Below are 14,172 nucleotides of genomic sequence, written 5' to 3'. Positions count from 1 at the left end.
ACTGCAAAGACTGTGGCTCGAGATACCGCAAAGACTGCGGCTATAGTGTGTTGCCATGTGTTTTGGATTCCCGCAGAGACTGCGAGCAGGAATTCTTGTATGACATCTGTTATATAAATAAAGTCTTATTATTTATTAATGATTTTCCTAATTATTTATTTCACTGTTTCATTCATTGGTTAATGCATTTTGACAACTTTGGACAGCCACATGAGCGTACATCTGCATGCTTAACAGCTCGTTGTTAGCCACATTTATTAGGCCTATATGAAATAGCCCCTCTCAGTAGGCTACTTTGTGTTGTAGTTTTGGGAATGTGGGCCTATAATTTAATAAAATGTATCATCTATCTTAAAAAGATGGAGTTGAGATTAGCAGATAACTGGTTTAGGTTCAGGGAGCCCTACAAGGCTATTGAATGAATCGATAAACTTTAGCAGCATACTGTACTCTCACTTTAAGAAGGCGTCAACGTCTCAGTATAGTGTGTTTATTACAGTCCTTAAAGTGGCACATGGAAATGATAGTCCTGTAGGCAAACCCAAAGTATTTTAATTTTTTTAGTAGAATACATGGTCAAGAATGTCGCATCCACTTCAACTTTTGTGTGGGTCTGATGCATCAGTGCATTCTAGGGCTACGATCGAATAATCCATGTTGCTGTACATTGCCTGACTATTTTTAACAGCGGTGAGTGGCAACAGTATGCGGCAACATACGGCGCGCGGGGAAGCACTAGAGAAAGGAGCGGAGAAGTGAAAGCACGTTCCACTGTCATACTAAAACTCGTAGCAGGGAACTGGTCTACTTGGTGAGCAATTTAGTGAGACTTACACTACAAATAATTGACACTTAGGGAAAACGTAGACAGAAAGGGGACGTGACAGGTTGAGATGGACGGACCACCGGAGACGTGCTGGGAGCGCACCTTGACCACTCGCGAGTAACCGATTTTCAAAGCGATTGGGATGGCAGCATCTAGTAATTCAAGTCTCTCAGGTTCATCAGTCTCGTCAGGTGAGGAACATGTGAAGTGTGTGTATAGATGACTGTCCAGCGTGCCGTGAATGAATTATTGTGTGCTGCACAAATGTAAGTGTCGTAAATTCTGGCTTATTTGCTACGTAACTTTTCCCATCTCTCTCCGATCAGTGCGTAATGGACATAGGCATCGCCCAACTCTTGGGCACCGCTGGTGGAGCATTTCTGTCAATCATTTGTTGATCATCAATCGAGTGTCAATCACTCTGCCATCTGTGGTCTTTTCCTCTTTACATTTCATAGGGGTTAGTGTTTTTTTTTTTTTTTTTAAACAATTGTAGGATAGCTCTCACTGTACACTGTTGGTTGGAGTCTACCCATTTTCAGCGATGTTGGACTCAGTAGAATGACAAACGATCGTTCGTGTTAATCAATTCCCACCCAAAACATTTGTTGTGTCATTTCATTTTCCATAACGCAGCATTTTAGAGACCAGGGCTCAATATGACATTTCTCAAAGGTTGCGATTTTGCAGTAACACTGTAGGCTACAGTATTAATACAATAGTTGACATACCAGGAAGTTTACCCTCTAGAATCCGTTGAAAGCCTCAACCCACACTGTACTATTCATGCGTGAAAGGGACAAGGAAATAACGCAAAAAACGTTGGGAATTTCTCATCTGATACAGCTAGGCAAATAGGAGTTGGCTTTCGAGTTCCTCTACCAAAGCTTAATAGGTAAACCACTGGATGTTGCCTGTGTTTGCCAGGGTATAAAGTGCATCATGCACTATCACAGTTCTGGACTGTGGTGACCACACCAAAGACTGCAAGAAAGGACACGTGTGTGTGTGTGTGTTTGTTTTTATTTGTGAGTGTGTGTGTGTGTGTGTGTATACTGAGAATGTGTCTATTTTCACATATAAGTGTAGCTCTAAGTGTCCTCGTGAATAAGTGGTTAAGTCCTAGCTCAATGGCAAAGGAGTGAGTTTACATCTGTGGTGTTTAGACCTCTATTCTGCCCTTGGGGAAAGCTGTGGCTTACATAAACATCTACAATAGCATACACTAGTGTAATAAAGTATACATACACATAGCTTGATGTAGCCTGCTTACGTACAGAGCGTGTGTCCCATTTGAGCCCAAGTGTGAGTGAGTGTGTTCACCGTTCTGCTGCTGACTCTTCATCATAGTAAGAGATATGATATCCTGTGTTTATTCAGTTCTCTCTGCTTCTTTTTACCCTCCAATCTTACCACACAGACAGAGTCATATTTCCCCAAGGCGCTGCCCATGAGAGCCAGGAGACAACTGCTCCAAGTTGATATAGCTTGTGGTAACCACATACTTCAGGCAGCATTATCTCATGTGTATGTTTGCCGAAATGAGTGGATTTACTGTGTGACCACTGGTTCTTTGAGGGGAAAGTCTTTTCTTACTGTGGCTTGGAGAGCTGTCATTACTGCTGGGGCCTCGATATAATTATCAAAGGTTACAAGCTCTGCTTCTGCCAGGGATGGAGTGCTTGTCACAAGGGTATCATTATTTTTGTCAAGGAGCATTTTGGCAGACACAACATTTGAATAATCTCGTCTCTGTGAGGTATGTTACTGTGACAAATAAATCACGTTATGCTCCAAATTACACTATATGGACCTAAAACAAAATCAATCTTTAGGTATTGCTGTGTTCCTCTGTTTCACTGATCAGATTAGATCCCACTGGTCTGGCCAATCAAGGTTGGGCTTTGACGCGATGTGGCTTTATGGATCTGCCGAGGTGGGAGAGATGGAGTCATAGAAGTGCATCCAAATGCATCGTGGGTTATGACACAACGAGAGAAGGAACATCATTGAGACCCCTAGTCCCTCGAAGGCACTGACTAGTACTTTCTAATTGAAACAGAATTAGTAATACGTTCTGCTGTAATTTTCTCCCTCTGGTAGAGTCATTTGTGGCCATGTTAGAGTGCTGATCTCAGAGACTCCTACCCTCTCTTGGCTCAGGCAGCCTCAGAAGCACGAACCAGAATCCTGTTCGCCAGACAGCTCTGAGGAAAAGAGCGCTTTGAAAATAAATGATGGGATGTAGGATGGAAGTATGTCTCCCGCCTTGGGCTCGTGCCAACGGAATTCGATTGGGAGGCAGAAGTGTGTCCTGCAGCTGTTGTGTAAAGAGTTCCCCACACATGTATCAGTCTCAACGCTGCGGGATGCAATCACAGCAGTGAGGCCGAACCTGTGTACCTGAGTCGTTTGTAACCCCTAACTCTAATTTCGGTGTCAGTTCGACACAAGACCTTAGAAGAGGATTGATATTGTTCCTGTGTGGCGGGGAGACAGGGGGGTCATATTGCCCCCTCTAACCAGTACTGCTGGTGCATCTGCTGGTTCCTCATTCATTATTAATCACCGGCACAGGCCCCCTTTCTGGCATGCACGAGTTAGGCCCAGAATCACATTACCAAACAGTGTGTTCTTCCCTTAACTGGTGCTGCAGCCCGCACACTACACACAGACTGGGCACTGACATGACATTATGCCCACACGCCCACACACGCCCACACACACACACACACACATACTTGTTTTCCTCTCACATGCCATGTTTAATGACCCGAGTTTGAAAAGTTCCCCTCAGCTCTACTATTTGCATCACGTCATACACAGAATGGATACAGTGTAGGAGATGGAGTGATACCGTTAGAGGTATGTAAGAACTGGTTTGACTGGGGAGGATTGGAGCTGCTTGTTTTAGAGGCGTGTGACGCACAGATGGTGTCCCTACAGGGGCCGTGCTTCATCCTTATGACACGGTGATCAGCAGTGTGTGTTTGCGTGTCCATCCCTGTGTGTATCCATATGTTTTGTTGGGTCTAGCTGTCAAAAGGGATTGGGAGGGTGTTAAGTAGGGCGCAAGACCTGAATGTTTGGGTGGTCAAAGGACTTTGATAGCTTTCGTATTCCCTCAGAGGTGGTATTTTGTTTGTTCCTATTCATGCAAAATAGACCATCCTGGATGTTACACAAACTTTAAACTTGAACAATAGCTCAAAAGAAAAACATTGCACTTGTGTTACATTCTGAAACATCCGAAATCCTTGCATAAAAGGTGTTTTTGTCCAAAATAGTTTGAGCTTATCTTCTCTTGATCTTCAGCTTGATCTTCGTTCATAACATATTCTCTTTGTCTCCGAGCAAACATTCAACAGTAATTATTTTATCGAATGCCCCTGTCTGCTGAGTAATGGAGGGCAACACAATTAATTGCAGTCTTCTCTTGGGGAGCAACCTTCCGGCAGCTTCCACACTCCAGATTCCGACTGATCAACGTGCACAGCACAAACTCAACATTCTACATTTGAAATCATGTAAGATGTTTTTTAGATCTCAAGCTCAATATGTGTGTGTATGTGTTTGGAGTGTGTGAGTCAGCTCCAAGCCTGCCTACAATACTCTCCCTCCCCAGACAGCACTAGTGTACAAAAACAGACAGCAATGGCATCAGTTATTAAAAATAATACGTTTCAAAAGAGACTTTTTGGCGGGTGACCAAAAAATAAATCCCATTCTTCAAACAGGCTGCAGTAGATCGTTTGTTGGGATTGTTTTCTAGCGCGACTCCTGACTTTGGGACGACAATACGTTCTCCAAAGTAATGTGCTGTAACCACACATCAGCAAATGGAGCCTGAAGACTAATCAATCCCCTGGGACACCAAGCGTGGTCGCTGCTCCTAAGAGCCTCCATCAAAGTTTGTCCTTAAAAAGTCGCCCTCTGGCTCTTTCTGTCCCTCCCTCCCTCCCTCCCTCCCTCCCTCCCTCCCTCCCTCCCTCCCTCCCTCCCTCCCTCCCTCCCTCCCTCCCTCCCTCCCTCCCTCCCTCCCTCCCTCCCTCCCTCCCTCCCTCCCTCCCTCCCTCCCTCCCTCCCTCCCTCCCTCCCTCCCTCCCTCCCTCCCTCAACCCCCTCCCGCTCTCTCCTTCGCTTCCCCCTCTATCTCTCTGTCTTTCTGTCTCCTTCTCGGTTTGACAATGATTACCAGCTAGCGTAAAAGCTAGCTAGAGTGAGTTTTATGGGGTTGATGATGCTTGGATGTGGCCCCTGTCAAGGTCTGGCTCCTCTGTGCCTCTGTGCCAGTGTGAGCACAGTACCGGTTGGCAGCAGTACGGAGGCAATGTGCTGAGCTCCTGGAGTCAGACAGTTCACAAAGTGCTGACAGTCAGACAGACTCACTCTGGCGGAAATGAATCGACATGAATCTATAGAGACTGTGACTGGAGGTACAGAGAGGATGTTTCAAGGCGACATCTGTGTCTCATCTGTCCGTCTCATTGTCTCTCTCTCTAACTCTGGCTCTCTCTCTGTCTCATTCTCTGATTTGGTCTGTCTCGACGTTTCTCTCCCTTTTCTTTCTCTTTCGGTCTCTCGCCCTCTTTCTGTCTGTCTCTGTCTCTTTCTCTCTTGCACACACATCCCCATTGTCCCAGGTGTATCCGCAGGGTGGTTAACATTCAGCCCGTCTCTCTCGGAGGAGGTCCGGGTCACACTATCGATTCACCGTGGAATGTGCCGGGATGTTTTAAATGAAGACAGTTGATCTTCAGGCTTAATGTGATTCATTGTTCTTACACGCAATTACTCACCCTGTCTGATGGATCCTCCTGTCGGGAAGTCGTGAGATAGATGTGAGTCTTGTGATCCATCAGGAACACGTCCTGTGGTTTCAGTCTGACCATATTTGCTCTTCTGACGCTACGCTAAGAATCTCTGCTACACAGAAGAATCAGTCGATGTCCCTCAGTGTGCCGATAAAGTTGGCATACAGATTTAAAACAATTGACCTATGGCGTTTGAGTAATGTTGGAATACCGTTAGGATCTTTAGACAGAGCAGAAGGCTGTCTTGAGATTGGGTGAGGCAGGCAACTATTCAGTTTGATGAATTTCAGTAGAAACGCCTTGAATTTGATTAAAGAATCTCACGCTCATACAAAGCACCTCACCCGTGCAATTAAATGAGTGCAGATTCCCTCATGTTGTCACGTATCCCCTTGGGGGTGTTGAGATGGAAAAATAGATCTACTCTTTTCGTTTCCCTCGCAGTGTTTGCTTTAATGAACACTGCATATCATCAGACAGCTCCAACGTAAATTTCTTTAGACGTGCCTGTGAAGCAGGATTTCTCCGGCTGGTATAGATCTGCTGTGTGCCAGCCCTAAGTAGAATAACTATCTGGACATCTATATCGATTGTCCTTGGAGCAGGGAGATGGCATCAAACTGGTTTCATCAGCCCTCGCCACGTTGCAACTCGGCGTGGGGCCGTGTGCCCAACGACTTTCTATCGACGAAACAAACAACACCTGCGTCACCGTGGCGACGAGCTCCCAGAGAACCCTGAGAGGAGCATGTTGAAGACGACACGGTCTCGACACGGCCTCCAAACGTCTTGAGAAACATCTGTACGTGCGTGATTGTCTGACCGATGTCCTTTGTGGTTGTTTTCAGATCCTGAGGACTACCAGCCGCCCATATGGAAGTCTTACTGTGAGTATTTGTGAAGTCATGTGTGTTGATTAGGAATGTGGACTTCTGGCCCAGGCTTACATTACAAAGGATCTGTACAGTTTGTGATCTCATGAGCAGAAGCATAAATACTTAAGCCCTGTCAGGGTTTTCTGAAGGGTGTAAGTTGCAATACACAATGCTGCATTTGTTTTCAAACGAGTACTCCCCCCCAACTCACGCACACACACGCACGTAGACACGCACGTACACGCGCACAAACTTCCCTGCCAGTAATGCATAGCTCCATCCCTCACAGGAGCAGAATTGTGTGTCCTTTAGGACATTTTATTTCTACCTGGAGGAAGCCGTCGAGCTAAAATATGATGATCTTTCCAGAACTCCTCATTATGCACTGTTATGTCAGAGCGGAGCGGAACTGGCTCCTCGTGGCTTCTCATCACATCAGCGTGGCATCTGCTGGAGACAGAGAAGCAGGGCCATTGGGATTTATTTTTGGGGGGTTGGAAAGAGAAAGTGCTATCCGAAAATGAACTGGATCTATAGAATGCAGTGCTGTAATTGGATGCTGCACATTTCTACACTGTGGATGTCGTAATACATTGTAAATGTCTTCTAAAAGCTGTCTCATGTTCAGCGCTCAATTCGGATGGCAAATAATGTATTTATATTAGTGTGATTTTTGTTGTCAAATGAATGACAAATACGGTATCAATGTGTTTTTCCAGTATACTTTGTTTGGATGCCCCTTGCGCCTGCCCGAGGTTTATTTGGTTTGGTCTGAATGTGTCGTGTGGTTCTTCCCATCCTTACAGTTCCACGTTTTTTACTTCTCCAATCTTCTTTTCCGCCGAGAGAAAACAGGGAGTGTATTTTTAGAGCTCACCACGTCCGCCGTCATGGGTGTGGACGCAGTCCAGCTCGTGCTGCTTGACTTGAGTCTCCATGACAAAAAAGAAAAAGGAGAAAACTCACAGTCAGGAGTCTTCCATCCCCCGCGTGGAAAATCTGCCGCCGTTAAGATTCAGCCTGCTCCTCATCACATCCTTCACACCACTCCCAGTGTTGCTGTTTTGCACGTTACACGAGGACGTGACACATGCAGCATTTGACAATATGACCATTTCCCTGGTATTTCCTCACCTCCACACAGTTTCACATTCCGCACCACCAAACATAACGACCGCCCCACCGACTTCCTCCTCCAGAGGCTTAGATAACAGCTGTATTTACTGGTTTGTAGATGGTAAAGCAGCAGGCCAACAGCGGGCGCATTTGGGGGATTAAAAGCAGATTAAAATGGATGGCTGTAACATTTTAGGAAAAGGGACTAGACATGACATACATTCCATTGATCTCTTCAGTCGAATCCCCTGAGGTAAGCCTGGTGTGTGTCTTGTTGTCCTGCTCAGAGACAAAATCCCCCCCCCCCCCAATCAGTTGACTGTTTTTACTGTACAGTATGTGTTGTTGTGCTTCCCTCCATCCCAGTCAACAGGATTAATATTCGCCGCCAAACATCCTGCATTAGGCCTCGAGTCGCACGCTGTGAAATATGCATCCATTCACTCAGAGGGCTCGGAGAGTTATGGCCGCTGTCATATAAAACACTGGAGAGATTAGCCATACCCATCTTAGCTAATGGCCCCTGGTCTACCTTGTGGCCTTTTCTATGAACCACTGCTAGTTCGAGTGAAAACAGCCTCAAGGAGACGAAGCGACGTGTCGTGACAATGCCCTCGCGGTGGCCAGCGAACGACTCCTCCCCGCGCGGCCTCGATTCGTTTACCTCCACTCCACGTAATGCCACACACGCTGTCCTGGCCTGCACGTGTTGTGTTGGGACTGGCGCTATGTGTCGGAGCAGGACGAACAGAGCCCAGGGCGCTACATAGCTGTGGCTATAAGTGGACCAGTGGAACAGAGCCCAGTGTGACTGTCCGTGTCTCCCCCCCCCCCCCCCCCCCCCCCCCCCCCAGTGTACCAGCTCCAGCAGGAGGCTCCCAGGCCCAAGAGGATCACATGTCCTCAAGAGGTCAGTCCGTCTGTCCGCGCGTCGATACGAGCGAGGTGAACCGGCGTGGTGCCGCGACACACGCAGCGCAGCCTCTGCCAACACACATCCATAACATCCTCCTCGCGAGGCCCTCAGAGCATGCTGTTAATCATCAGCTGTTTAACACACAGTTCGTCTAATCCAGCTCCAACATGGCAGACCGTGGTTTGGCAGCATTAGACAGAGGCAGGGTCTTTAGACAGGCCTTGATATATATATTGATATATAACTGTGGGAGAGAGACTCCTATCTCTAACACAGGCTGTTAGAACGCCTGGCAAAGCCATTCACATGAGCTCTGATTGAACATGACGCCGTCACACCATGCATCTTCTCTGGCTTACAGATGGAGAGCCGACCGAAATACTACGGCAGAGAGTAAGTGTGACTTTGTTAATGCCGTCGCCGTTGTCTATTCTTTAATAAGGCCGTCAGCTGTAGGCTGAGTGGGTGTCGTCTGTCATTGATGTCTTGCATTAGATGGGGTTGGGCCTTTAAGCGTGGGTGGAGTGTTGGTCGATCGTGTGTGTGTGTGTGTGTGTGTGTGTGCGCGTGTTGGAGATGTGGGTGTGACGTGAACAAAGAGACTTGTGGGAGTGGAGAGACGAGGCCGCAGGAGTGACAAGGGATGTGTGGACGTTGGCAGGTTCCACGGCCTCATCTCCAGGGAGCATGCAGACAAGCTCCTGGGGTGGGCCGAGGGGGCTTACGTCATCAGAGAGAGCCAGAGGCAGCCAGGGACGTACACCCTGGCCCTGAGGTAACCACACTCATGTCATGTCAAGGGCCGCCGCTGCCATTGGTGGCCCCCCTTTTTCGCTCGCCCTTACCCACTCACTCACTCACTTACCTACTCACTCACTTGCGCACTCACTCGCTCACCAAATCACTTGTTCGCTCCATCCCTCACATTCTGCCCATGCATCCCCAGGTTTGGCCGCCAGACCCTGAACTACAGACTCTTCTATGACGGGAAGCACTTTGTGGGCGAGAAGAGGTTCGAATCGGTGCACGACCTGGTGACCGACGGCCTCATCACCCTGTACATCGAGACCAAGGCGGCCGAGTACATCGCCAAGATGACCACCAACCCCATCTACGAACACCTGGGCTACAACTCGCTGCTCAAGGACAAGATGGTGAGCCGGCTGAGCCGAGGGCGGCCGGAGCAACGCAGGGTCACCTTCCAGAGGGATGACAAGGTGAGCTGGCGTCTCTGGATGATGGTCCCTTTGCGTTGATTAACCTTGTGTGTGTTGTTTATGTGCAAGCAAGATTCGTGCAATAATGTCGGGAGTATTATTGGAGCTGTTTTTCCCCTCTCAGCACCGGAACTTTCTTGTTCGACGTCGTTGTTTTGCTTTTGTGTGATTGTAGCTGAAGGTGCAGTATGTCTGGCTACTTGACTTAACGTCTCCATATGAAAAGTTGAACATGACCTTGGCCATGACCCCTCTCTCACAGGACCAAAGGAGAGACTCGTTTTGTGTTTATTTCCCCCCTTTCCAACCAGTTCTACTGGTAACCGCTTGTGTCTACGACTGGAATCTGCTACCTATGGATCCTCATTATCTGGTGTGTCTACAGCATCAAGTCAGAACAGAGTGTTTCATGCTTTAATAGTCTGTCCTGGGAGAAGTGCATTATCCCTGCAGGAGTGTGTGTTCTCTTATGCTTCGTTGACTTCTTTGAAAGATACTGATCACCTAAGGGACTTGGGGGTTGGTTCCTCTGAGGCCACAGTCTCAGACACAGGGCTGGTATTGAGTGAATCACACTGTGCCGCTGATTGTTTTTATGAACTGTGGTGGAACGATAATGACTAATTAACCGATGAGAAACGAGGCGTCCCTGTGCAGTCTGTGCAGCGTGCCAAAGCCATTCCCTGTGTCTCCACTAGATGGCGACCAGGCCAAGCTACCCTCGCACGTCTGTCCTGTCACTTTGTGTGTTGTGTCGTGATAGATTGGCGAGGCTTTCTCCTCTATGGATGAATATCTATGCCCTGCTTCCTCATCGGCCCATGCGCTACCTAGGGCAGTAGCTGTTATGTCATGCAACAATCTTTGGAATTTGAATAAACGCATTAGCTCGGCTGAGGAAGTATGAGGTGTCCAGTAGGTCGCCATGAAGGCCATTCACTGTCTGACAGAGACATGTGTGTCTGGTGCCACGTCAACAGAAGGGCATGATGCCCCTCTCACGACAGTGTGATTAACGTCACTGTCAGTGTTTAGGAGAGACACACAGTAAGCCCTTAATGCTGGTATGTTAGGGACGTATAACCACTCCTGGTCAATAGTTTACTACTCCAGGGATTCCAGCACATATTAGCACTCAGAATAACAGCAACTTCTTCCGGGAAGACTCTCCTCAATATCATTACAATGCAGAAAGTCGGACTAGATTCGTAACGTCTTTGTCCTTGAGTTTGTACTCGGTTCTGTGTTTGCCCTTTAGTTTTGACAGAGGCGTTTTGTATCCACTAAACATACAATCTGTGCTTAATCTCATACTGAATCGTCTTCCGAGCAAGTTTGTTAAGAAAGAAGATGGGTCGTTTTTTTTTTTTTTTTTACAGCAAAGGACCTCGATTCTGTAAGCTTAATGTCCAGTCCAGGATCTGGATCACTTCTCAAGTGACATCATAAAATGTACGGAGCCTCATAGTGACACGTGAAGACTCCAAAGGTCAGTAGCATCCACCTAGAAGAACTGTCCGTCACATCCAATAAAAAGCCAGAGACAGGAGTGCTCGTCATCCTGTCCCATCCCACACATGTCCCTGAGGAGGCCTTGTCTAATGGCTCCCATCGAAGGCACTTAGATCTCGGTGCCCAAGCTCTACCGCGCCCTTGGGCTGGAAGCCAAGTGGTTGCTGTGTGTACACTCTCATCTTTGAAACTCTCTTTGCACATCTCGTCAAATATCAAGTCTGTGCTTCTGTTATCGAGGCATACGTGTGGTCTCTGGGGTGTGTTTGGCTGCGCGAGTAAAATTCCTCCCATGAGATTGACTCACTCGACCTGCCCAGCCACCTTCCATGTAGCCTCTTCAGTTCACACGCCTTGCCTATTGTGTGCGTTGGAGTTGTCACTGTGTCCAGACGCCTGCAAGTTTCCTGGTAACAACAGCCCGTTCTTGGGAGCCAGCCACCACACTGGTTTGATCTCTGCAGGGCTTAGTAACAAATTGTTCTTAGTTCCCGGTATTGTGTGCAACCTGGACAAATGTTGTGTAAATAATGTTTGTTTGTCACCACCTACAGTATTGGCTGTACGCATAGGAAATTGCCATGAATATCTACTTGCTGAAAACATGAAAAAGATTGGCCAGAATTACTGGAAGCATTTGTTTACATTGACAGCTGTTATATATTTATCCTCGGACTCCACTGAGCTTCAGTACCAGCTAAACCCTGTATTACTCACTTTTTTACATATATATATATATATATATATATATTTTTTTTTTACTAAAGTACTCATCTGCAAATTCGGTGGAGTGAAGAACATTCAGTGACTGACCACTGTTTTTCTGCTTGTCTGAGACACTGTTTGGTTTGTTTTGTGTAGGAATGTGTGTGGCTTCCTCCTGCTGTCTTTGCTGTGTCTGTGTCCACAGAAAAACACTAGTGTTACTTTCCCATGATGCCCTGCTGTCTGTTCAGCTGCGCCCTCACACAGTCTAGGGAGAATAAAAGACCCTGGCCACTGAAAAGGGACCAGGGTTTTTGTCCGGCTACCTTTTGTGTCCTTTCTTCCAGGCCGTTCTTTAAGAGACGAGAAGCCATCTGCCCAGGCACAAAGAGCATAACCCTCACTCACACACTTTACCAACACCCCCCCCCCCCTTTCCTTCTTCTTCTCCCCCCCTTTTATTTCTGTCTCACATTCTCTTACCCGCCTGTTTCTGTTACTATTCTCCCTCCAAGGGGTAAAATTATCCACTGGGGTTCCTCCCTCATGTTTCAATCCTTCATCAGGGCTACTCTGGTCAGGTTGGACATAAACAGATACTGGCAGTTTCCTCAGAGGAGGGGGGGATGTCAAACACGACAAATGACTCCACCTGTTCTGTCACCCGCCCTCCACCATTATTTTTATGGCGACAGCTCTTAGTCTTTGGGTCAAAAGGTTCAGGGTTGGAAGGTGTGCAAAAGGCCTGAAGCGTTTCTTTTTTAAACAGAGCTATTGTGTCCCTCAAGGTCTGTCAGAACTTGAAGCTGCCAAACCTCCCATTTGAGCTTAGGGCTTTTGCATATTCCTCATTTAATCTCAGCTTTCAACTTCCCTATCAGTCTCCCTCTCCCTCTAGGTTTCCATTCCTCGACTCACTTATTGCTCAAGATATTTTCTTTTACTGCCGCAAATCATCTCTTCTCTTTCTTTCTCTCATTTCTCCACTATTCCCCCCTCATTCTTATCCGATTTTTGAACACGCTCCAGCATAGAGTTGTATATCTCAGTTATCATCTGCTTGATTACGTAAATGATGTTGTTATATACATGATTACCCGCGGCAATCAGTGTGACTTATTTTTCTCTGGACACATAGATACACTGTCTCTCACTGTCACCATTCTTAAGAGGCGAGGCAATTTGCATTTGTATTGGAGTACACATACTGTACATCAGGATGTCTGTTTATTGTTACTTGCACTGATGACCATTTAGTTGTTGTTTGATTGCAGGACAGTAGCAAAGCCTCCTGGTGCTGGGGATGTTTTCCCGGCAGGGGGTGAGGTTAGGGGGTGGGGGGTGGTAAGGTCAGGGGGTGGGGAGTGGTGAGGTTAGGCAGTGGGGGGGGTGAGGTTCCAAAGTGCTCTGGAGTCAGCAACAACCCCCCGTTGGCACTGAGCATGGCTGCAGGCTTGCAAATGATCTCCCCCCCCCACCCCCTAGGATTTGACAAGGATTTGGGCACCACAGGATTACGCCCTCAATGAGGATTATGGCCGTAATCTCTCCCAATCTCAGTGGAGGGTGAGGTTGTGTTGTGGCTGTGCTGTGCTGGGGGTCTGAGAGAGGGGTGATTGGCGGGAGCAGGCAGGAGTCGGAGCGTCTGGGGCCTGGGTCCCCGGGAGGTCATCCACCGGCAGGCTGCAGATATGCGGAGGTCAAGATGTGGTTGATTTAAGAGGGCGCGGCACGGGTGCTAGAGGGCCAGGGATGGTCTGGATTGAGTTGCTGACTGTGTCAGGCTTCTGTGAGGGGGCGACGGGAGGACTTCCGAGTGCGTTTGGAGACGTGGTCCTGGGGGTTCTCAGCAGTTAAGTGTTGTCATCTCCTACCGAGGGGAGTGCTTGTCCCCGAGGCAGAGGGCTAATGGGGTGTGCGCTCTGTGCTTTAGAGAGTCTGGATGGACCATTGATCCCGCTTTGGAGATCTGCTGAGCCGTGTTGAGCAGAACTGACAGCACACCCTCCTACAAACAACCCACCCATACCCCACCCCCATCCTCGATACCCAAGACCCCTCTCTCTCTCTCTCTCTCTCTCTTTCCTTTCTGGTTGTGTGAATGAGGGCCATTGTGTGAGGCACACTCCTGCCCTGGGGCCGCCCACTGCTGCCCCCCACCCCCCCCCCCCCCCACCAACGCTCCTCTCAC

General features: G+C 47.9%; 1 protein-coding gene across 1 annotated transcript in view; it reads left to right on the top strand.

Moving 5' to 3' along the window:
* The first annotated feature begins 520 nt into the window (after positions 1 to 520).
* chn2 (chimerin 2) overlaps positions 521 to 14,172 on the top strand; it is a 20,504-nt gene continuing 6,852 nt past the window's right edge. The window contains exons 1-6 of the mRNA XM_084703139.1: positions 521 to 1,017; positions 6,489 to 6,527; positions 8,486 to 8,541; positions 8,909 to 8,940; positions 9,209 to 9,322; positions 9,494 to 9,764. Of these exons, the coding sequence (XP_084559265.1) occupies positions 969 to 1,017; positions 6,489 to 6,527; positions 8,486 to 8,541; positions 8,909 to 8,940; positions 9,209 to 9,322; positions 9,494 to 9,764 (561 nt within the window). The 5' untranslated portion in view covers positions 521 to 968. The remainder of the gene's footprint in view (positions 1,018 to 6,488; positions 6,528 to 8,485; positions 8,542 to 8,908; positions 8,941 to 9,208; positions 9,323 to 9,493; positions 9,765 to 14,172) is intronic.

Source organism: Hypomesus nipponensis, chromosome 2 (genome assembly GCF_054491055.1).
Source record: "Hypomesus nipponensis isolate SF chromosome 2, ASM5449105v1, whole genome shotgun sequence".
In the NCBI taxonomy this organism is placed as follows: Eukaryota; Metazoa; Chordata; class Actinopteri; order Osmeriformes; family Osmeridae; genus Hypomesus; species Hypomesus nipponensis.
Note: the sequence above shows the minus strand (reverse complement) of the source record. Positions and strands in the feature narration are given on the sequence as shown.